The sequence below is a fragment of the Desmodus rotundus genome, chromosome 2 (assembly GCF_022682495.2).
Source record: "Desmodus rotundus isolate HL8 chromosome 2, HLdesRot8A.1, whole genome shotgun sequence".
Classification (NCBI taxonomy): domain Eukaryota; kingdom Metazoa; phylum Chordata; class Mammalia; order Chiroptera; family Phyllostomidae; genus Desmodus; species Desmodus rotundus.
Window position 1 is genome coordinate 44956751 of NC_071388.1, and position 24217 is coordinate 44980967.

Sequence of the window (24217 nt, forward strand, 5' to 3'; positions counted from 1 at the left end):
CCAGAGACCCAAAGCACACCCCCTGTTGGAGTGCGTGGATAAGGTGTCAGCTAGTAAATGGAGTTCTGGTCCAGATCTGGCTCATGGTAGATCAACTGGCTCCACAGCTCACCTGCTGGTTACTTCCCCAGTTCCTAAAAGAATAGTTGGAATGGGCCGTACTTAGATATTGAGCCTACGTTCGTTCTTTGGCACGCAGGGCAAGGGCTATCATAATGGAGAAAGCCAAGTCAAAACACATAAAACCACCCTACCGTCCACAGCCAAGATGGTAAATCAAGAATAATACCATATGAAGGGGTATGGCAAATATTAGTATCACCCTTAAATATCTAAAGTAGGAAGGAATGGTGGTCCCCATCATATATGCCTATTTCATTCATCAGTATGGCCTGGACAAAAACTAGATGTACCCTGGAGGATAACAGTGGGTTATCATAAACTAAGTGGTAGCCACTCCATTGCAGCTGTGAACCAGATATGGTATCTTTGCTAGATCAGATTAAAATGGCCTTGGATACATAGTATCTGGCAATCAATCTGATAAATGTATTTTTTTCCATCTTTCTTAGGAAGGAGGGCCAAAGTAGTTGGCATTCTCATAGGACAGGACCAGTATACATTCACTGGTGTCCCTGAACTGTGTTAAATCTGCTCTCTGCTCTAATAGAATCTTAAAGACCCGGATCATCTAGACATTCTGCAGAAGACCACATGGTCTACTATATTAATGATCAGATGAGAAAGAAGTAGCAAATACATTGGAGGACTAGGTAAAGACACATGCATTCCAGAGGGCGGGAAACAAAGGCTAAATGAAGATTCAGGGGATTACAACATCAATGAAGTTTTTAGGGGTCCAGTGGTTTGGGGCAAGCTGGGATGTGTCCTCCCATTCCCAGTAAATTAAGACAAATTCCTGTTTCACATCTCACCCTGGCAGGCCTTTTGGATTGTGGGGGAAGCATATTCCATATTTAGAAATACTGTTCTCACTTGTTTACTTAGTGACAAGAAAAACTGCCATCAGAAAAGGGTTCTGTAGCTGACCCAGGCTGAGGTGCCAGCATCCCTGATGCTTGGGCAATAAAACCAGTGAGCTCTACAACCAGGGGGACTCCATGGTACTAGAGTTGTCTGTGGTGAGAAAAGATGTCACGTGGGGAAACAGAATCACAACACAAACCCCTATGGTAATGACACCAATCTATGCCACCTGCAGCAGAGAATCCTTCAGGAAAGATATCCCCATGCTCTACGGGGCTCTCTGCTAGCACGTAACCATGAAATATTAAGTGACCAAGTGTCCAGATTTTCCCTTCAGGACCTGGACCAGGGTCTGTCAAGTTCACCAAACCTTCAGGTTTTTACAAAGCTGTAATCAAGGCCTCCATGGGGGCTGTGATATTATATCTGCAGATCCACCGGGGACAGAGTCACTGTGGTTAGAGCCAGAATCCAGTTCCTTGCAGATTCCTTTCCCGAGATCTAGATTGTTGGTGGGGCAGATTAGGCAGAAATTAGCCCTGTGGTTTCATGCCCACCAGAGAGCAGTTGTTTAGGTGGCCGTGGCACAGTGGCTAAGCAAGTCCTTGAGGTTCTCGAGATCCAAGCCCAAGCCCAAGCCCAGCTCTGTCTCTTTGGACAAATTACCTACCCTCAGTGTGCCTTAAATTCTTAATCTGGTATTTTACAAAATAGAGGTGACAGCTGTTACATAAGTCTCCCTGTGATGATTCAATGAGTTGGAGTTCCTCGCACAGTGCCTGGCTCACAGACTTTCACTCCTGTCAGCTCAGCGGTAGCGTCCAAGGTTCGTCCAAAGGCAGAGGAGAAAGCCCCACCCAGGTGCAGGCCCTCAGGCAGTGAACCAGAGGCTTCTTTAAGGCAGCTCCAGCTCCCAAGTCAAAATGACCCTATGAATATACTAGAAATTGCCCTAAAATTTGCTTATATAATGTTTACCTATCTTTTCCTTTAGATGAAAGAAAAATCTGGAGGGAACCAAAACAAAAATATAGTTCAACCATTTAAAATCTGTGTAGGAAGAAGCTGCCTCTAAACTAGCAGGATCTAGAATGGCTCCAGTCCACCATCTAGTGGACAGGAAGGGAAAAAAAATTTACAGAAAAATAATTGATCTCAGGATTTTGTTGTCCAACAAGTGTTTTCTAACTAGTGTAATTTAAACCCCCTACTGAGTTCACTTATTAATAGATTCACTTAACTTTTGTAAAGCCAAACAACAACCCAATCTAAGCATTAAGCACTAAAACTAAGATCCCTAAAACATTTATATTTACAAACGATGAATTTCGAAGATGGTCGGTGGAAGGAAGAGAGAATGCTCTTAGGTTCTTATCACCATGAATTTTTCTGGCCCGACTTCCCCATTTATTTTATCAATCTCTATGTATCAGTTTTGCATTTATTTGGTACATAGACTAGAAGTAGCCTTGAGCCTCTGAGGGTTGTATCTTTCCCAAAATATTGGGTGAAATGAGTGGGGAAATAAAATCACCCCACTCATTTTTCAAAAATGTATACCAACTTAAAATGTCGGTGTAGCCAAGATGAATATTTGATACTCCTGTGTGAGAATTAGGGTTTTGTTTTTGTTTTGTTTTGTTTTGTTTTTGGTGTATGTATGCACATCTTTCCTGTTTTTATTTCTGAGGTTATTTTGTTACATGTCTGTAAGGTTATTTAGATCTGTCTAAGGGCTGGCTGACCCTTTTGAGTTAGTTTTCTCCCCTTGAAAATGAAACACTTTGACTAAGGGATGTTCTTTAAGGTTGCCTAATTCTAAGAATTCCTCTGCTAGGAGCAGTGGGGTTTATAGGGGTGCAAAAAGTCTGTTCCTGCCGCTGAGTAGCCCAGGGTCTGATGGAAAAGACAGGGCTGCGGGCACACAGAGTGGGATGTCGTTATTACAGAGCAAGTGCTCTTGAAGTCACATTGCGGCAGGCCTCTGAGTCACCTCCCACCACCTCCCACCCAACACCTCTCTCCACTCGTCCTTGCCTTCTTTCTCTGTTCTTCCTTTCCTGTATCCCCCCAATTCCCCTTCCGATTCTCCTTTTTCTTTCTCCCCCTGCCTGGGCTTGAAGGGTGCTTTTCCAACTGTGAGTTTTATTCCACTAGTAGGCCAGAAACTCGATTTAGTAGATCTGGGGCAGCATTTAAAAAATGAAATAACACAATGCAAACTACTAAAGGGCATCACTCATAGCGACAGTAATATTATGTAAAACTTGTTTTAATGTGTGTCTGCATGTGTGTGTACACTGGGCCAAGATGTATTTTAAGACATTAGGAAAACCCTGCTCTTCCACCCTCCCCCGCAGCACCAGGAGCTGAGGAGAACAGGTGCGCTGGCAGTCCCAGCAGGGAGGTGGCCGCTGAGTCTTGGCAGTGCTGGGAGGATCCTTCCTCTTTCCAGGCTCAGGCAAATCTTTACCTAGAGGTGGTGAATGGCTCAGATGGCCCTGAAATAAAGCAGTCAATCAACCAAGTGTGTGAGAGCCCCTCTGACGTGCCATTTCTGGAGTTTTTTTCATCTTGTTCCTGGCTTTTTCATTGGTCCAGCTGTTCCTTCCCACTTCCCACTCTGCTGTTTGATTCCTGTTTCTTAAACGTTGTAGGGAATGAGGATGGTTGAGACCAGCCAGTTGTGCCATGCAGGTGACGTCAGCTGCAGAGGAGGCATCGGAGAGTTGCTGCAGGGTCTCAGGGAAGTTCTGCAGAGTGGCTTTGTTGGGCTCCTGGCATAACCAGTCATGACCTCCTCCATTCAGCAACTGCTGAAAGGTTGTGGGGATGTCTTTCCCAAAGTGGGGAACCTGCTTTAGATCCAACCCAGGCTTGCGAATCAACAGACTGGGGTTTTTTTAAACACACAGAGCCCTATGCTGCATGTACAGCATGGCCATGTCTACCCAGCCAGAGAGTATAATCTATGGTGGCATATTTTCACACTTTTTATAATACACACTTATACAGTCAGTCTTGATATAGGTTTCTTAGCAGACTTCTCTGCTTTGGTCTCTCCGATTACCAATCACAATACATGCATTTCTCAGTGAGGATATGTAAGACCTGGAGCTGGGCAGAAGAGCCTTCAGGGTTCCGACTCTTAGCATAGCCAGGACGCACATCACTGGGATCCTCTGAGACACATTTTCCACTGATTAGCCTGCCACTTCTAAGGAAACACAGCTCAGAGCTTTCTCATTTCCTGAATCACTGAAAATGACCACACACGATGGTGCTGGCAGAGTGCAAAGTACCCAAACCTCCTGGCCTCACAGGAAGGCCCTCTCCACAAATGTCACATCACAGGTGGGTGACCAGAGGAGACAGTTCAATAAATACCAGCCATCGTGGCTGATGTTCTCAGGGACTGCTCCCAGGTGCTCGGGAATGGTTCGCCCTGCCCTTCCACCTGGCCCAGTATGCCTTGTATCTTCTTCAGGGCCTCACACACAGTTGTCACTCAGGAAATAGTTGCCAAATGAACTGTGGTTACAGTACATTTGTAAAGCCCTTTGAAAATAAAATTAACTAACTAAATAAATAAATAGTAACTCTTGTGTGGGTAAAACTTTTGTCATCTTTCCATTTGTTTGATGAGAAAGAATACAGAACAATGAGATCAAAGTCTAAAACTTTCGGAAGAATTATTAATATTCTCGATGGTTTTAAGATACTGCCCATTGTGCCCTAGAAATAACACGCTGCGGGCGAAGTGGTTGGACTAACGCCAGCCTTGAGTCTCTAAAATTTGGTGGTGTTTTGAATGCGTTCTAAACACTAGCTGTGGATTATGCAATATTTAGAGAAAATAGAAATCATCCAAGTCAGCATGTTCCAGATGTGTCTTTCAGAAGCAGCAAGAGAATACAAACGATGAGCAATTTTATCCCCCAAGTTGCAATTTGGGAGAAAAGAAAACATCCTGGCTCAAAGAAGTTTTATAGGAAGAAAACCTGCATACTTTTATTAACTACTTTACTTCTCAAACTCTTTAACTGCAGAACTCTTTTGTTTGCGGAGTGCTACATGCCATGTGTATTAGTTAGCGGCTGCAACAAAGAGACCCAACAATAGAATGACCTAAGTTCATTTCTCATGTAATAGTTCAGGGCAAGTTGCAAGATTGCTCTATCCAAGTTAGTCAAGATTCCCAGTTCAGTATGGTTTTTCTGCCACCCCGAGCACATCATCTGTCTATATGGTCAAAGCTGGGTCACAAGCCTATTGGTAATCATATGTATTATATACTTGAGAGCTGCTGAGAGTAGATAGTGTTCTCACCGCCCCCCCACACACACACCACAACACAGAGTTACTATGTCAGGTGATGGAGCTGTTATTTATCTTTTTTTAAAAAAATTTATTTGTTTTTCGAGAGGGGAAGGGAAGGAAAAAGAGAGGGAAACATTGATCATTTGCCTCTCGCATGCCTCCAGTGGGGGACCTGGTCTGCAGCCCAGGCATGTGCCTTGACAAGGAAGTAAACCAGTGACCTTTCATTTGGCAGGCCAGCACTCAACCCGCTCAGCCACGCCGGTCAGGGCAGAGGTGTTATTTATCTTAATTGTAATAATCAGTTCACAATACGTATGTATATGAAATCATTGCATTTTACACTTTAAATATATACAATTATATTTGGCAATCATTCCTCAATAAACTTGGAAAAAATATGTAGTTCTACCAACCCCCACCCCCACCCCCAGAAAACCTTTCCCTCCCAAAGGGCATCACAGACATATCTGCATTCCAGTTCACAGGTAGAGAAGAAATTGAAGGATCACATGTGCAATATTTTAAGATTCGGTCTAGAATTAGCACACATCACCTTCTGCCAAATTTTATTGGTGAAAACTTTGTCATATTGTAACTCCTAGCTTCAAGAAGATGTAGAAATTATAGACCCTAATAATGGAGGCCATTTGTAATCCATCAGTCCATTAATATGTATCAGAGTACCCAACCAGCTTGCAGTAAAGCAGGGACTAGAATCTAGGTCTTCCAGCTGCTGGTCCAGAGTTCCCATTGCCACCCTAGCATTTCTGTTCTCAGCCAGCATACAGGGAGTCTTCCTGTACGCCTAGTTCCATATCAGAGTATGAGGATGGAAGAAAGTTTTATAAAACAGTCTCTTAATTACATGTTTGCTCTAGGTTGAGGCTTTATATGTGGATAAACTTTCAGATATGACTTTAATAGTCTAACTTTGCATCATGCTGCTTTCATTGGTCAAGAGGATGGATACTCCTGATGAGGAATAAACACATACCATGGTCAGAGTAGAGAATCCTGAAATAAACCCCAGTGCATTTGAAAAGTGTATGAAAAAGACATTTAAAATTGAAACCAAAAGATAAATATGTGTGAAAATGGGTCTTAAGTTCACTAAATATATAGGAAAAAAATAAAACTGGATTTTATTTCATTCTTTAAAACGTGAGAAATTGCTCATGCAAGACTGAAAGGCTGAAGACCAGATTTTCTTTTTCCTCCCCTCCCCTCCCCTCCCCTCCTGTCCCTTCCCTTTCCTTTTCTCTTCTTTTTCCTCCTCTTCCCTCTCTCTCTTTCTTTGGGTAATCCAGGGCAATTTCTATTAATTTTGTAAATTCTTATACTGCAGTAAGCTGAAATGTACTTAAAGGGAAGCCATAACACTTTTTAACTACAGTTTAATGTATTTAGAAGTCCCTAGTACCTATTAAAGGTACCTGGTACCTAGTACCTGTATTAGTAGCCCCCAAATGCCCTGCCCTACTGCTCTTACACAGCGTACTCAGCACAAACCTCTTCTCAGAGAAGGGCTTGGTTCTTGATCAGGGTGGTCAGTGACGTTGAAGCCACACTCTTCTATTGCCTGGTAGAGCATGATGTACCTGGAAGCCTTCCTGATCCTTGGGACCACACATTTCTCTCTGAATCCATTCCTGTCCAGTTGCTCCTTGCCTTCTGTGGTCAGAATGCAGCTAATGAATGGGAGGGTGTAACTGTAGTAGCTGTGGCAGTCTTCTTCACACCGGTGAGGCAGCCAGCCCCTTGCAGTGAAGAAGTCTTCCAGGTGCTTGTGCCACTGGCCCATCAGTCCAGATATGCCAGGCTGCAATAAGGAGATACTTGCTCTCTGCTCCCAGCCTGCTTTACCTTGCTGGATGCTGTGCATGGTGTAATTACATGTGACTCTGTTTGTGGTGGTTATTCCAACATGGAGATCAGACCTCCCATCATACTACCGAAGAACATCCCTTGGATTGGCCTGAAGAGGCATGAACATTTTTCTTGATGCCCATTGGTAAATGGATTGTAGATGCCAACAGTTCCTCTAGCTTCCTTGAGCCTATGTCCTGCTGGCAGAAGGAGCAGCATTGCAACACACTGAAGCTGCAGATGTTATTTCCTAGAGTGGTTGCATTAAATTCCAGATTTTCTTTCAGTTGAAGCACAAAAACCCATATGACCTTACAGACAGGAAATCTGCCACTTAGGTACTAGCAGATAGTGGACCTATCAAGGACCGCCAAATGTACTTGAAAGTCAATTAGAAATCTTCCCTCTCTTCCAAAAATTCCACCCTACTAGAATTAGAGAATTCCACCCTAAAAGAATACTCACCAAAGGCTGTTGAAGGACTTCCTCTTCCCAGACTATAAAACTCACTCTCCTTTTAACCCCCTTCCAGTCTCTACTGATGGCTTTTGATTAATCCATCAGTAGAAAAAGGCTATTTTGAATAAATAGCCTTTGATTAACTCTATTAGGTGGTCTTTGTCCTTTTGATAAAATAATTACAGGTTGGTCAAATAGCGAATTGAAAGAAAAAAGAATAATGAACATTCCAGAAGAAAACATAGTTTAAAGGATAACTTTGGAATGGGAGGAATTCTACAGGTAAAACACAAAATCCAGAAACCAAAAGGAAAATAGGAAAAAAAATTAGGCTAAACAGGAAGCAAAAAATTTTTGTATTAAACATTTTTAGAGGCAACAGATAAATTTTCCAAACATATAACAAAGGATTGATTTCCTTGAGATTATAAATATAAATACAAATAATAAATATATGAAAAGAAGCTTATCTTCACACATAATCAGAGAGTTACAAATTAAAATGAGATACTTAAAAATCTCTTAGAATGTCAAATAGTTAAATGTTTGACAGTATGCAATATTGGTGAGGGTATAAGGGAAGGGGAGTGGTACTCTCATACCATGTTGGGAGTACATGGTATGAGAGTAGTAAATCACTACTGAATTATTGAAAATTAATTTACCACAACTATCAAAATTTAAGATGGGCATACACCTTGATCTTGCAATTCTACCTCTAGGAATTTATTTTATGAGCAAAGATATATATGAACAGGGCTATTCAGGTTTTTATGTGTGGGTGTTTGTTGGGAGATAGTTTTCATTTTGGGGCAATAAACACTCAGGAGTGTGACTGCTGTTCACTTTTTAAAGAAACTGCTAAACTACTTCCCAGAGTGACTGTACCATTTGTCATTCCCACTGGCAAATTAAAAAAATTTTCATTGTGTCATTTCCCAAATTTTGTATTCTCAATGATTTTTTGATCCTAAAAACGTTGTGCTATTTTCCCTACCTTAAAAAAAGCATTCAAAGTCTATAGTTTACGTTAGGGTTCGTCCTTAGTGTTATACATTCTATAGGTTTTGACAAATGTATAATTACATGTGTTCACCACTGTATTGTTCCCTACTGTTTTCATTTTAGCCGTTCTAATAGGTGTGTAGTGGCATCTCGTTTGTGGTTTTAATTTGCATTACCCTAATGGCTAATGATGTTTAGCATCTTCTCATGTGCTTTTTTCATGAAACATCTTTCATGCCTGTTGCCCATTTTCTAACAGGATTTTTCTTTTTTACTGTTCAGTTTTGAGAGTTACAATTAGTCTAAAGCATGAGTGACAAAACTGATACTTAAATTAGTAGCAGAGGTTTCTTTGAACGAAGTGCAGTTGTAGCCAAGTCTTTGGGAGACACAAAAGAATATTTTCCTTTCTTGACATTCCTAGGGATTTGGGGATGGAGTGGAAGGCCACAGGGTATGCTCACTCTGCTGTCTTGCTCCAATCTTCTGTATTAGCTTTTAAAAATAGTGACTATGCTTATTATTCAGTTAAGAGTATGTTTTAAAAATCACAATAAGGAAAACATAGCAATACTTAACCATACTTAATGGAAACTTAGGCATGTGACCTGCTCCTTCAATTATCCAATCCACCTGCTCATGGGGATTGAAGTGTAGTCACAATACCCGGGAGGAAATGATCACAGTTTTTGATTATTTTGTTTTAGTAACAGTCTGTGCTGGGAAAAAGACTAGTCTCAAGGCATTTCTGGCCGAATGTTTATCAGTTAGTCTGGAAACCAGTGTGCAGCAGAATTGCTACTTCCTGCATGATGGCCTTTGTGGTAGGTGGCAGACTTCCCTGAGGCCTCAAAATGGCAGGCTTCCACAGTGTCACTGGCTGACAGCCAGACCCGGCCAGTCTTGGTGTGATTTTAGGGCTAAAGTCATTCCACCTTGTGCAAGAGTTAAAGCCTGCAATAATGAGCTGCAGTTCCTAATGTTGGCCAAAAATACTTTTTATGCCAACTTCAAAGCTACCCTAAAATACATGCATGAATCTTAGGGTCCCAGAGTGCATCTGAAGAGGTGAAGAACATGAGGTATTACAGAGCACACGGATTTTGTAGTCAGATGGATCTGGGTTCAAATCTTGGATCTGTGCCTTGGACGAGTCACTTAACCTCACCGAACTCCAGATACTTTATTTGTAAAATGGGAAACAATCATAGCTATCTCCAAAAAAGATTATAACCATTCACTTTTTCATTGATTCAACATTTATATTTGCCTACCTTGTACGAGATCTTATTCTGGGTGCTAGGGGACACAATATTGAACGTATACCAGCTCTTTGAAGTTTACATGCCAGTAAGGGGAGAAAGGTAGTAACACAGACCAAAAAATAAATAAGAAAATGCCACAATAAAAGTGAAATAGTGATGAAACAGAGTTTCTGCAGTTTCTCTGTGTTCTCTCCTTGGTCCAACCTATCTGGTAAACTGTGTAGAACTTCATTTTTTCACAGGCCCCTTATCTAAGCCAGTGGGCCCTTGGAAAGGGTCACATGACTAACTTCAATGGCCCAATGGTGATGGAAGGACACTTGACTTTGGATGGTGAACATATAATACATTATACAAATAATGTATCATAGAACTGTACACATGAAACCTATATTATTTTATTAACCAATATTACCCTAGTAAATTCAATTAAAAAAATTTTAATAGCCTAATGTGACCTCTCTGGAAATATTTGCATACAGCACATCATGAAATGACATTGCTTCATTCAACGTTTTGTTATAATGTTGATGAGATGCTGTAGGAACTTAACTCTTGTTTATACCAGTCAGACATGATAAAATTGGTTTTGTTTTATGTCACTTCACTTAAAGTTGCAGAAACTATTGATAACGTTAAGCGAGGACTTACTGTATTAGCAGAAGGCCGAGGCCTTAGGTCTTTCTTTTACTTTACTTTGCTGGTGGACTCTGTGTGGCCAGTGGAGGTGGTATTTGGGGGCAAGCAGACACTTACTTGCCCAGCCTATGCCTGAGAATATTCTATTTCTGAATGTCTTTTAAAAGTTATTGCTGGGATCATGATTTAATGAAGCAGAATTTGTGGTTTGCAAGAACCAGCTTTGATCCTGCCCTTCAATAATATAACATGGGTTTGCCAAGAAAGAGTCCAAGGTGATGAATGTTGCTATTTCAAGCCTAAGCCTTCTAGAAACACTGATGTGAGTGTCAGCCTGTGGTCCTCTGGGCCTTTCCAGCCCAGAGCTGGGTTCCCCGATAGGTGGTTAGGCACAAGCTTAAGGTACTGGTAAAAAAAAGAACTCACATACTTATGAAAACAGCTTTCAAAGCCTTATTTAGAATTTTGGCAGAAAAATCTTGGAAGATGGTATTCTAATATCACATTTTATGTCAGTTTTCTGTTATATTGAATGTGAGTTACCGAGGGGTGTGGGCTCTATAATCTTTTGGGATTCCGGGCCTCTAAAGTTCATAATCCGACCCTGTCTCATACCACCCAGAGCCTTCTCCTCACCTCAGTTCTCAGAATTAACACACGAAGTCTCTCACAAATCTGGGGTCCAGACCAGAGGGCGGGAGATGTGATCTATTTCTTACTCTGTGAAATGCCCCTCTGACTGTGCCCTCTTCTGCAGTGCCAGTGGATGAGCCACGCAATTCACACCTCGTCATGCACAATGACCAGGAGTGCGATGGTGACAATGGGTGCCTCTGGCTTTTAGGGCAAATCTGTGGGGACAAGGAGGTCCCCTGGACCACTGGGTGATTTATTTTACATGAGGAAGTTTTTCCCGCAATGCAGAAGTATATTGTTTTTCTGCTTCTGGCCTTGATTCTTACCCCATCTTCTATTGCTCTTATAGGAAACAAAGATAAGGGCCAAGGCCTGGGAACATGAGTGTTTGACTGAAGTTCCACTTGGCCTTCTCAACCCAAGCTGGGTTGCCCCAGTTCCCTGGAGAGGAGACCTGGGAGAGCTGCCAGGGGCACAGTGCCTGCCCATTGGTCTCTGGCCCTGACCACTTTGGCCAATGGGAAGGGACAACTCTGAGGTGGGGACTGCCTGCCCCCATGAGTACCAGGCTGCAGAGGCTGGACCATCTCCTCCTCACTTCCATCCTGACTGCAGTCTGTGGGTCTGATCCCACACCTGAAGGTAAGAGCAATTTGATTACAGTTCGAGGCTGGAGGTGGGGGCAGCTGCCATGCAGTGGGGCCTCTGGCTGGGGTGTGCCACACTCTCCTGTTATAGCAGGTTGGTGATGGATACAGCAAAACTCTAGCCAGGGCAGCTTCCTCAATTCTCTCACAGCTCCAAGAGAAAAGGGGCTGTTCCTCTGGTCAAAATACTTGGGACCATCTTGAATTTTGCTTAGTTCACTAGGTGGCAAGGTGCCTACCCAGAGAAAAACAGTCAGTGAGGTGGGGGGTTGGCCCAGTGATTGAGTTCAATTAAGTAAGAGGAGAAGGGGATCAACCTCTTCTCACAGAAAGAAGCACAGGAAGAGGCAGTGTGGGAAAAGCCTGAGCTCCCACTTCAGACTCAGTTTGAAATCCAGCTCTACCACGTGATTCTACTCAGCAAATATCATTCTATGGGCCAGACACTGGGTGGGGCTCATGAGATACAAAGATGAATGAAACATGGTCATTGCCTATAGATTTGGGGCAATCTGTAGACATGGGAATATCTATGGAGAGGTAGGGATGTCTCACAAGGTAATCGAGAGGTTCAAATGAGACAAAGTGAGCAAAGGATCTGGCATATACTGGGAGCTTACGAAAAATTTTATTTTTAGAAGACATCTTTCTGACAGAAACAACTGGATCTGCCTGGCCTTTGCCCAGCTCAGTTCTGCTTGCCCCAGTGAGCACAGAGTTTGAGGCATCCCGGTTGTTTTCACCTGTAGACGCAGAGGTCAGAGTGGGAGGCGTTTTAGAGATCAGGCCAGTCCTTGTGTCGGAGGATGTGAGTCCCTGGTCTGGGGAGGTTCTGGTTTTCAGATCCAGCCTTGCAAGGGGTACAGCCATCTCACTCCTGGTGACTCCTTTATTAGAGGTAAGGCTGGCTCCTCCTGACAAGGTTGGGGAGCAGGGGAGCCCTTCACACTGGCTGAATATGCCCAAAGGAGCACGAGGGTACCCACTTTGTTGCAGAGGCAGAACAGCAGAAAGGGAGCTCTGCAGCTGCACTGGCAGTCCTTGTGGCTGCCCTCCCTTAGTTCTCGAGAAGTCATAATGAAAGACAGAGGACTTGCATCTTGTCCTTTCTGAGGTTGCTGCAGGGACGAACTTTCCATCTACTCCTGTCAAGCCAGAAGACTAGCAGCCCCACACACTTAGCTGAGGTCAGGAAGTAGAAGCTCTGCAGACAAGAAGCTTTCAATCAAGAATTCCTTCATGTGCAGAGAGACAGATCCTAAAAATGTGCTGGAGGGATGCTCTGCTTTACCTCTTCTTTGAGAATATGAGCGTGTGTGTATGTGTGTGTGTGTGTGTGTGTGTGTGTGTGTGTGTGATCTTTGGGCATTGGGATGCTGACAGCTCTCACAAGATTGAGTTAAAGCTTTCAGGTAATCCTCCTGGGAGCTGAGTTGATTCCTGCTTCTGCCATTGAAATCGCCAGTATTCTACCACTTTTGACCTTTAAAAATGGCAAGTTCCTGTAATTCCAACCGAGAGTTGTATGATTTCAAGCCAGCATCCTGGTCTCTTCGAGTCTCAGATTCTCCTATATAGTGGACAAAACCGCTGGGCTATGGGGAGGATGACATGAAATAAGAATTGAAAGTGCCTCATGCAATTTATACTCCAAAGTACTCTTTGCAATTTCAACGTGTTCTCATGGTCCTCATCTTACATGACCTCATTTAGCCGATTAAGAAGCTGAGTCCAAGAAGCCTTTTTAGAGGCAGTGTACTCTGATAGAAAGCTCATTGGTTCAAAAGCCTGACGGGAATCTCACAGGGATCGTCTCCTTAATCTTTCAGTTTCCTCATTTCTAAAGGTGGTGTTATTTTCACTGCTTCATGGAATTCTTGTAAAGATTAAAGTAAATAATAAATACTACAATAATGTGTAAAACCTTCTCATGTGGGAGCTCGTTTCCTGGAGGATCTAAGAAATGCATTCCTTTCCTTCCCCTTCGCCTCCCATTTATAAAAGCAGGGCAGAGGTGAAACGGTTTCCCTTCTGTCTCCCAGGGACTTGGTGAACTGTGCTTTAATGCCCTTTCCTGCTGGAAGAGTTGGCACTGGGTGACTTCTTTTCCCCATACTGCTCTGTCCCCTGCCAGTCCCGAAGGAGACCTCCTCCTTGTATTTCACAAGATTCTGCTGTTGTTACTGAAACTCCAGCAGGTCAAAGTGGAATTTCTCATATATTTTAACATATGAAAATAAGAGCTCATAATATGGCCCCTGAGGAGCCAGAGGACATCGCGATCATCCCTTTGTGTAACTTTAAAAGCGAACAGATCCTGTGTGTGGTGTGCCACGAACACCAGTGCAGGAGAAAGAACTCAGCCTTCAAATTTCAAACGGCACCTCTGCACGCTTTCACTTGTTATCCTTGGGCAGGAGTCACCGAACTTCTCTGGTTCTCAGATTCCTCTTGTGGGAATTGAATCCTGCCTTCTGGAGCTGTGGGGATGAGATGAGATTAAAGAGGTGGACTATATAGGTGGCCCATAAATGCATGTAGGTGTTTGCTTCCCTGCTCTTCACTTACATATGTGGAACACTTTATAAATTTAGAAAATAATTTTTTATACTTTTAGTCAATTGGTTTGTACAGTAATAATGTGAAATAAACTACATAAAGATCAGTATCATTAATAATCACTTTTTCAGGCAAAGAGCATGATGCCCGAGAGGTGGGGTGGTAAGTTGCCCAGTGAGTGAATGCTGGAGCCTAGACTAGGAGCCAGGTCACTTGCACCATGGTCTGGAGGTTTGTTCATGCTGTTGCCTCTGTCCCCTCCTGTGCAGTGGACGAGGAAAAGGTGGCTGTATGACCCTGATGCTGTTTTCCTCCTCTGGACTATGCCTAAGAGTCCATTATTGGTTCGGAAGACCAGAATTTGATTTCCAGCTCCTCCATGTGTAGTTCTGGGATCTCAGACAAGTCACTTAACCTCCTTGAAGCTCACTCTCCTCATCTCTAAAATGGATATAACCAGAGCTAACATTTATTCAACACTGACATGTGCGAGACACTGTTCTAAGTACATTATATGGGTTATGCCACATAATCCTCCAACTAGTAAGGGCCAAAGCATGTTACAAGTAAGAACAAGTCATTTCCACCCAAGCACTGAGATAGGGAGCATACGCTCCCTATGTCTGCTTCATGCTGTTTCTCAAAATGGGTGTGAGAATTAAGTGAGCTATTAAATGAGGTAAAGACTTTCCGCAAAACAAAAAATTGTAAGTGAAACTTGGCATTGAGCTTCACAATCCATGTAAAAGGTTTCTCTTTTTTTGACAGCTTATTGTACTTTAATGTATAACACACAGGTATAAGACAACTGTATTTTATAGCATTATAAAAAAGAGATCAGTCATCAAGGGATCCTGAGTGAATAGCATCTTCACAACTTCCATGCTTATCATATTTGCTTTCTCTATGTAATTTAATAAAATCACCAATTTGAAGAATGGTAATTGCAGCCTCTATTGCAAATTTCAAGCCCTTAATTTTAACTATGGTTGGTTCAAACAACCCTGCTTGTTTGTTGTCTTGAGGTTTACCATTGACCAGATCAAGACCAACCCATTTTAGGTTTTTATGTTCTGGGTTAACTTAAGCCTCATTATGAAAAGCTCTTAACTTTGCAGCCAGATCAGGGGAGCCTTGGGCAGCATTAACTACCAGTGTCCTAGAAATAACAAGAGATTATGCAAACTTGTAATAGCAAGCTGTTCCCGAGACCCCACGCTGGTTGTGTAGTCTTTGAGGTATATGGAAAGGGCTACTTCTACAGCACCCCAACCTGGAACCACAGATTTTGACTTCAAAACTCTCTTCCCCACACAAAAAAAGCATCATGTAAAGAGCATTCCATCTTATCACACATGAAATCATTTGCCCCACATAAGGTAACTGATGTAGATGTAATGAGCCTTAGTGCTATTAAATAAATAAAGTGACATTCTTAAATCAATATTTTATAAAGTAAGGCTACACAGAAATTCATTGTGAGCACTCTGATTAGATTCTGCTTACATAAGGACACTTGGGCATGGGAGCAATGTCTGGACTATGCATGCAGAAGAGATGAAATGGTTATTCCATCTCAATTTACAATGGCCCAATGTTACTTTAGTCTATCCGTATAACTGCTCATATCATTGAAAAGACTATAGCAGCAAATAAATGGAAAGCAAAAGGTTTCTTTATGCCTTGACTGGTGCGGCTCAGTTGGTTGTGTGTCATCCCGCAAACCAAAAGGTAGCCGGCTTGCTTCCCAGTCAGGGCACATGCCTGGGTTTCAGGTTTGGTCCCCAGTTCAGGGTGCATGCAAGAAGCAGCAAATCGGTGTTTCTCTCTCACATCAATGTTTCTCTCCTTCTCTTTCTCCCTTCCTTCCCTTCTCTCTAGAATCAATATAAGAAAAAAAGTTTCTTAAAGGTTTCTTTATATGCACAATTTAGTCTTATGTCACACAATTTCATTTAATAATTTTTCCCCTATTGAAACAGAAGTTTTGGAAAGTCTAAGTGTAACAAGTATTATATCTAAACAAAGACTATAGATCATTTTAGAATAGTTTTTTGAAACCTAGGCACCTCTGCACTGACTGTCAATTGTTATCAATTGCTAATTTTTCCATCCAGAACTAGGTTAGAAGACAATCTTGTTCTCCAGTCTGTTCTTAGCTTCAGAGACTTCCTAGTATTATGTACCCATCATCCCCTCCCGCTTCTTTTAGTACCTCCACCCGATGCCACTGTCAGGGAACTCCGCTGTCCCTACTAGTGGAAAAATCTGTCCATCACACTGAAGTGTTGAGACAGAATGCCATCTCTTGAGCTGTGAGGATGTACTCCCTTCAACAGTTTTGGGGTAAGCCCTGCATTGCCTATGCTCTTTGGGGCCTGCCGTAGCTGCCTCCACCAGTTCTCATATTCTGGATTCTCTCTCATGTTTGTCTGTGGGGGAAAAACACAGCCTCATAGATTCTGCCTTCCTCATTTCTGGAGAAAACAAGCACAGAGCCTCCCAGAGGTCTTGTCGGGAGTTTTAGTGCTGACCCCATAACAAGAAAGAATGGAAGTGACAAATGGTGAGAAAGTTTAAAGACATATGAAGTCTTTAAAGTCTCAGAACAAGTATTCTTCCAAAATACAAAAGGGCCTGGCTGGTGTGGCTCAGTGGATGGAGTGATGGACTGCAAACCAAAGGGTCTCTGGTTCGATCCCTAGTCAGGGCACATGCCTGGATTGCGGGCTAGGTCCCTGGTGGGGGGTGCACTAGAGGCAACCACACGTTGATATTTCTCTCCCTCTTTCTCTCCCTCCTTTTCCCTCTCTAAAAATAAATAAAAATAAAATCTTTTTTTTAATTGAGAAAAGGGTTTGGTTGGTCTCTCCTCCTTGGCTTCTCATTCAACTCACCTCTTTCTTCTCTTGGGACAATTCAAGCCTAAGTTGTCTCATTTTGTTCCTAGCAGCTACTGAAAACACCCTCCTGAGTCCTCTACATCCAGTAGAGGGCGACAAAGGTACACGTAGAGGGTAAGAGTGAGCCTTGCCTGGAGACTCATCACCACCAAGGGGCAGCATCTGTGCCTGTCAGCACCTGTTGCTGTGTTGCCTCTGTTTATGTCCTCCTCTCCAACTGCCCATCTTCTCAATTCTCGCTCTACTTATAAGATTATATTTGAACTTGATGTTTGATAAGTGATGCATCAGATCACTAGAGAGGATTAATTTAAAGATGCCTTTAGCCCTAGCTGCATGGTTCAGTGGGTTGGAGTCACCAAAAAGTTTGCTGGGTCGATTCCTGGTTAGGATATGTATGGGAGGTGGCTGATTGATGTTTCCTTCTCTCTTCCTCTCTCTCTCTCTCAAATCAATAAACATCCTTGGGAATAATCATAGCATGTGTAACAAAGGCCTGCTATAAAGAATAAAGAACTCATACAAATTAATTCAAAAAGCACATTGTGTCTCTAATTACATAAGTGACAAAAATACTAACAGGTAACATGAATAAAGAAATTAAATTAGAATAGAAAATTAAATTAGAAAACAGACGTTTAATAAAATGCACAGCTTACTAATGATCAAAGTAGTGAGGACCATGTCTTTTGTTCACTCAACTATCAACAACAAAAAATGTTTTTAGTGATAATATCCAAAGCTGGTGATAGTAGTTAAAATAGGCTCTTTTATACATATACTGACATGCTACCGGGTTAAAATATAACAAACTAGAGTTTGGGAAAATGCATCAAGAGCCTTGAAAACGTTCATAGTAATTTTACTTCTGGAAATATGCCATAACAGAATAAGAATTTGGGGATAAACTATATGCCTGAGGATATTTGTTACAGATTTTAAAATAATATTTTAAAATGGAAATGAGCCAAAAGTTCAACAAAATGGAAATGGTTACATATTTTTTTGGTGTATCCATTTGATGGACCAGCACACACACATTTAAAGTGATGATTGTGAAAACTAGAAAAAGAAAAGGCAAAATAGGGGAATGAAATATCTATGTAAAGTATGTTTGCACTGTTTAAAAATAAACAGAAAAATTCTTGGGATTGAGGATTGTTTTGTTTTCCATAGCATCCACATATGTTTATATTACTAGTTTTAATGAATACACACACGTGTGTGTGTGTATATATGTATATATGTGTGTGCATACATATATATATGAAAGATGAGTATACATGTGAAACACGAGGTGGTTTTGTCACATAGAACCCCAGGCAATGGGGCTTAGGAGTGGATTCCAGACACCATGCACATCTTTGGAGGTAAGATCACTCATCAGGGTCTTTCCTGCATCCCTCACAGAGGAGCTGTCTCCTGAAGCCAACCCAATTCTGGAGAATTCATGTAATCTATGAGAGATAAGCAAACTGATGGAAAATAGTGAGTGTTTACAGTAAATAAAATACATATGGACTGTGTTTTGTTTAGAATCAGGTTCTTGGGATTAACCACCTTTCAAACTCGACAAAGGGTCTTATTGATGCCTGTGGTCCAGAGTCCTAGGACTTGTTTCCCTCTCTTTGGAGCCTTCAATGACCTGGCGTACTTTAGGGGTAGAGAGACTAAGACTCTGGCAATCAGATGTGGGGGATGAGATCACCCCGATACCAGAGGCAGAAGCTAGGAGGGTACCAGAGTCCCTGGGCATGCAAAGGACAATCTTCCGGGGTGGGGGGTGCTATGGAGGAATGATTCTGAAACAGGAGGCCATTGGCCACCTGTGCTGCTTGAGCTTTTTGCTTGGGCTCCCATCATACATATTTCAAATATATTCCACCCTCTGTCCCTCTTTTCCTCTTCTTTTCTCCTTCCTTTTCTTTCTCCTTCCCTTCCCCCACACTTGTGGTTTAATTGGGGAAATGGGCGAACTAATCAGGAATTACAGTACAGTGCAAGAAGTGCAGTGCTGGAGATAAGCGAGCGCACTGGGGAGTGCAGAGGAGAAACAGCCAACCCAGCTGGGGTAGAGAGAACGGGGAGGTGTTCCTGTGTCTTAAAGGCTGCGCAGGGATCAGGCACGTGAAGAGGTGCAGCTAAGGGTGGCCCAGGCAAATGGTTAGTGGATATTCTCCAGAACAATGTGTCTCTGGTTGTCTGACTAACCCAAGGCAAGGCCGTGTGTGTGCGCACGTTGTGCATGCATGTGCGCATGAGTGTGTGTGCAAGCATGTGTGTGCATGCGAGTGCAGGCATGTGTAGGTGCATGTGCGTAATATATCAAATGGCCTAATATCACCCAGGAGAAAGGGGGGAGGAAAAAGGGGTATGGGAGAAAAAGGAAGAAGAACAGGTGTAAAAAATAAAGGAAAGGAAAGTGAAGAAGAAAATGAAAGGAGCCAAGAGAGAAGAGTTGGTTTGACTTGAATGGAATGATCTGAGTCAACATTCTGGGAGAACTCAAGGGAAAGATTCCTTGACAAGGTGACTCTTGGAGCATTCCCTGTGCCTGGGCCTGCGCTCAGACATGAGGAGATTGGTGGAGTGGTGTTGTGCCATCACTGAACTCACAAGCCTGTTGAGGAAAGGAGATTGCACACAAGGAATATGCTAAATATTGCAAATGGCAGGCAGAAAGAGGTTGAGGTGAGTTGAAATAGGAAAATCTTCCTGGAAGAGGTGAGGAATTGGAAGAGCAGGTCTCAGAAATGAACCTGGCTGAGATGGTGAGAGTCTGGCGTAGGTCCTAATGCATGTGCTGTGTGGGGTCTGTTCTTTCATGTCTGACCTGATTCCAGGCCTCAGGATGCTGTTGCTACAAGCTGTGCTACTGCTGTTAGTCCTGCCCAGTCACGGTCAGGATACCACCACCAAAGAGTCTGGAGACCTGCCTGCCCCGCCCAGCGGGGTCTGCAGTGGTTGGATGGCGGGCATCCCAGGGCATCCCGGACACAATGGGACCCCAGGCCGTGATGGCAGAGATGGCACCCCTGGCGAGAAGGGTGAGAAAGGAGATGAAGGTAAGAACAAGTTTTGGGCTTTCTCCATCAGACTTTTCCTGGGTAGAGGAGGGCTCCTAGTACGATACAAGGGTATTAGTTATTGACTAAGGCTTAGGCACAAGGATGAAGTAAAGTTTCTTTATGTGACTCATAAGCAATGTAAAGTCAATTTTGGTTGGCTTTCCAGTGGTAAAAATAGGTGGTACCTGTAAAAACAAGTATCCTCGATGCTGCTCTAGCCACACCTCCTTCCCTGTCCCCTTTTCCACTCCCACCTTCATCCATCCATCTCTATTCCCAGCGAGTTCATATTCCTATTTCTATTCATTTCTCCTTAATTCCCACTCCATCCATACCTGGATGGAGTGGGAATTAAGGAGAAATGAATAGATATTTAACCACACGTCATGTACACCTCCTGCAGGTCACAGTCCTGCTCCTGGAAAACTCCTCATCTTGCTAAGAAGATAAGTCTAGTACACAAGACTCTTGTGAGAGATTACTGTAAGGAAGTCTGCTCAAAATATGCCAAATTGAATGTGGACAAATGCCAAAGTATGGAACACAGAAATAAATGTCCTCAGTGCACACTTGGATTAACAATGAAGGCTTTAAGAAGGAGGAAAGGTTTAAGCTAGGTCTTGAAAGATAAGTGGACAGAATAAAGGAGGGAGGGTATCCTACACAAATGGGATAGAAGACAAAAGGTATGGTTGGTTGAGCCAGCACATAAGGATTTGACAGGTGGAGGATCGATGATGCAGACTTGTAGGACGTAGGGTTGGAAAGAGTTTACGGGAGTCTGCTGGGGTGATGTGGAAATAGGAGGTATAACTAACTCCCCTTTGGGAATGCCCTCTGGTTCTTTGCTCTGTAAGTGAAGCAGGTTGTGCGTATGGGCTATCGGGACAGTGTTTTAGTTGGAATCAACTTAGGTAGGAGTTCTATTTCTTGTGGTCACTGAGGTCTTCTCATTCTTTAGGTCTTGTTGGTCCTAAGGGTGACCCTGGTAAAACTGGAGTGACTGGGTTTGAAGGTCCACGAGGCTTTCCAGGAGTCCAAGGCAGGAAAGGAGAACCTGGAGAAAGTGCTTATGTCTACCGCTCAGCATTCAGTGTAGGATTGGAGACTCGAGTCACCGTCCCCAGTGTTCCCATTCGCTTTACCAAAATCTTCTACAATCAACAAAACCACTATGATGGCACCACTGGCAAATTCCACTGCAACATTCCTGGGCTCTACTACTTCTCCTACCACATTACCGTCTACCTGAAGGATGTGAAGGTCAGCCTCTACAAGAACGATAAAGCTGTGCTCTTTACCTTTGACCAATACCAGGACAAGGACTTGGACCAAGCCTCCAGCTCTGTGCTCCTGCATCTGGAGATGGGTGACCAAGTCTGGCTGCAGGTATATGGGGAAGGAGAGCATAATGGGCTCTATGCAGATAATGTCAATGACTCCACCTTCACAGGCTTCCTTCTCTACCACGACACCAACTGATGACGACTCGGCCAGAGACTCCCCTGGGCCAAACAACCCAGAAGCCAAAGAACAGTCCACAGGTTTTCAGTTTGGTTAGGAGGCTGATGTTATTATTTAGTCAGAGAGTTCTGAACATTATTCATGTATTTACTCATTCATTCATCAAGTACTTAAAAAAAATCATATACTATATTCTCAGTCCTAAAGAAGATGTGTTGTTCCCTTTCCTCCAGGATCTGGTATGTAGTGGCAATAAAAGGATAATAGCATGTACAGGAGAGCTTCACATACATGACAAGATAACTGACTATAGGAAAGCATTTGACAGTGCTGTTCCGTGTCCACTCTTTCTCCTCATGTTCATGCCAGTCCTGTGAGGCACACAGAAAAGATCTTACTCTCCTCTTTTTACACTTGGGGTCCCGGGGCTTAGAGAGTTAGGTGAATGCCTATGGTCACTATTAAGTAGTGGAACTAGGAGTCACACTCAGGGCCATGGAACTTTTCCATTACACAGTGTCCTGTTTTAGGAATACTTGGTCTCTTTGGGACGTCATTTGGGGGTGTCGTCTCTCATCCATCTCACCTGAGGGCCTCTGAATTGTACTTCATCATGAGTTAAGTGTTTTCCCAGTAGAGTTCCCTCAGGGCAGGTGGTTCTATGACCAGGTCCCATTTCCGTTGGACCACTAAGTGGCCCCTTCACCTCTCTTTCCTCATGCTCTTCTCTCTAACCCAGAAAGCTCCCTTCAGTTTCCACATGTTGAAATCCTCCCTGTTCCTCAAAGCCACCTGGTCAGGAAGCTTCTCTGAAAGTTCTGCAAACCTTCCTCACATACTGCGCCCACGTGCTTCTTCAGGTGTTGTTCTGAATGAGAACCGTGGGCATGGGCGTCATCTTCCCCAAGGCCAAAGACAACTTCCAGCAGGACCATGTTTCCTCCATATCTGAGTGCCCTGCAGACCCTTGATCAATGCCTCACGAAGACCAATCTCCTGAACTCACATCTACCCAGAACTAACTCCATTTCAGTCTCTTCCTGTTGTATAACTGACCTTTATCTACAAAAACACTGTTATTTTAGAAAGCCCCCGAGTTAAGCACTTAATCCTTGTTCTACTGTACAGTTTGAATAATTTTCACTGAGGTTAGGAATGATTGTGCTTTTTAGAACACTTGAAGGATTTTTCCTCAAGGAGGTAGCTTGAGCCTGCAGCACAAAATCCACAAAGGAATTTGCAAACCATTCTTATCTTGAGTACCAGCCGAGCCTGGGGAGACGGGGGCTTTCTGAATCTATTCTTGTTGTTTAAGAATTATCAACAAAAAAAAAAGGAAAGAAAATAATAACGGCCTGATATGATACGATAATCAGTTGCTTGATTGTGGTGATTATTTCACAATGTACATCTATATCAAGTCAGTAAAATTGTATACCTTAAATATAAAATATATATCATTGTAATTGCAAAATATTCCTTAAAGAGGAAAAAAGAATTACGAGTAGTTGATAGGGGTAAGCGTCCTCTCAGGAGACAATAACTTGACTAATGCTCTTCAAATGGTTCAGCAAAAGCAGAGGTAACAGCATTCTGTATAAATATAGAAATGGAAAACCTATTTTTTTGCCTACAGTTTTAAATTTTGAATGATTCCCTTTTATATATGCATTGCTATTCATTGATTATTATTTTACATATAAAACTTTGTCTTTTAAAATGATTTTGTATTATTATTTTCTACAAGTAAAGCTACTGTCCAGCATTAAAAGCAGAAGCACTCACATCACATGGCTTTTGTTTTCAGTTTTGGAGAAAGACTTGGGGTTTAGGGAGGGATGAAGAGTAAACCTTGTGTTGGCCAGGCCTCTATGACAGGACACCCAACTCAAACTAACAAACAAAACACACTTTTCCCTGCATAATAGAAAATACCAGAGCTGATCCATCAACCAGAGGCTCAGATAATATCATTTAAAGACCCTTTTCCGTCTGCCCTTCCACTCTGCCATCAACAGTAGGTCACACTCAGGCTCTACACAATATAGTTCTAGGCTGTTCTTCATGACGTCAGAAAGACAGTAGCCTGCCAGCTGTCATACCCTCTCACCACATCGTCTAGCCAAAAGGACATTCTCTTTTCTGGTAGTTCTTAAGAGGAGAGAAGAGTGTTTTCTCTACTGGAAGCCCCAGCATGTATTTCCTTGCGTCTCATTGGCTCTGGCTGAGTCGTATCCCCATCTCTGACCAATCGCCTCAGTCAGGAGGATAAGCTGTACTAATTGATTTAAGTTGACCATGGCTCAATCCCGGGAAGGCGTATTTTCCCTAAAGCAAAATCTGGATACAGTTACCAGAAGTGGGAGAAAAGAGGATGAATGTAAAAACATTTGTTC

At 42.7% G+C, this 24217-nt stretch overlaps 1 protein-coding gene, 1 non-coding gene and 1 pseudogene across 2 annotated transcripts; 1 reads left to right on the forward strand and 2 right to left on the reverse strand.

Annotated features, from left to right (window-relative positions):
• Positions 1–6808: 6808 nt before the first annotated feature.
• LOC112305335 (MKRN2 opposite strand protein-like) lies at positions 6809–8253 on the reverse strand (annotated as a pseudogene).
• A 3460-nt stretch (positions 8254–11713) lies between these two features.
• ADIPOQ (adiponectin, C1Q and collagen domain containing) lies at positions 11714–23612 on the forward strand. Its single transcript, XM_024560923.3, has 3 exons — positions 11714–11822; positions 20133–20354; positions 21319–23612. The coding sequence occupies exons 1-3, from the start codon at positions 11738–11740 to the stop codon at positions 21837–21839; spliced, it is 828 nt and encodes a 275-aa protein (XP_024416691.1). The 5' UTR covers positions 11714–11737; the 3' UTR covers positions 21840–23612.
• On the reverse strand, positions 15916–16050 carry LOC112309872 (small nucleolar RNA SNORA20). Its single transcript, XR_002975318.2, has one exon. It is a non-coding gene; the product is annotated as a small nucleolar RNA SNORA20 (small nucleolar RNA).
• Positions 23613–24217: the final 605 nt, after the last annotated feature.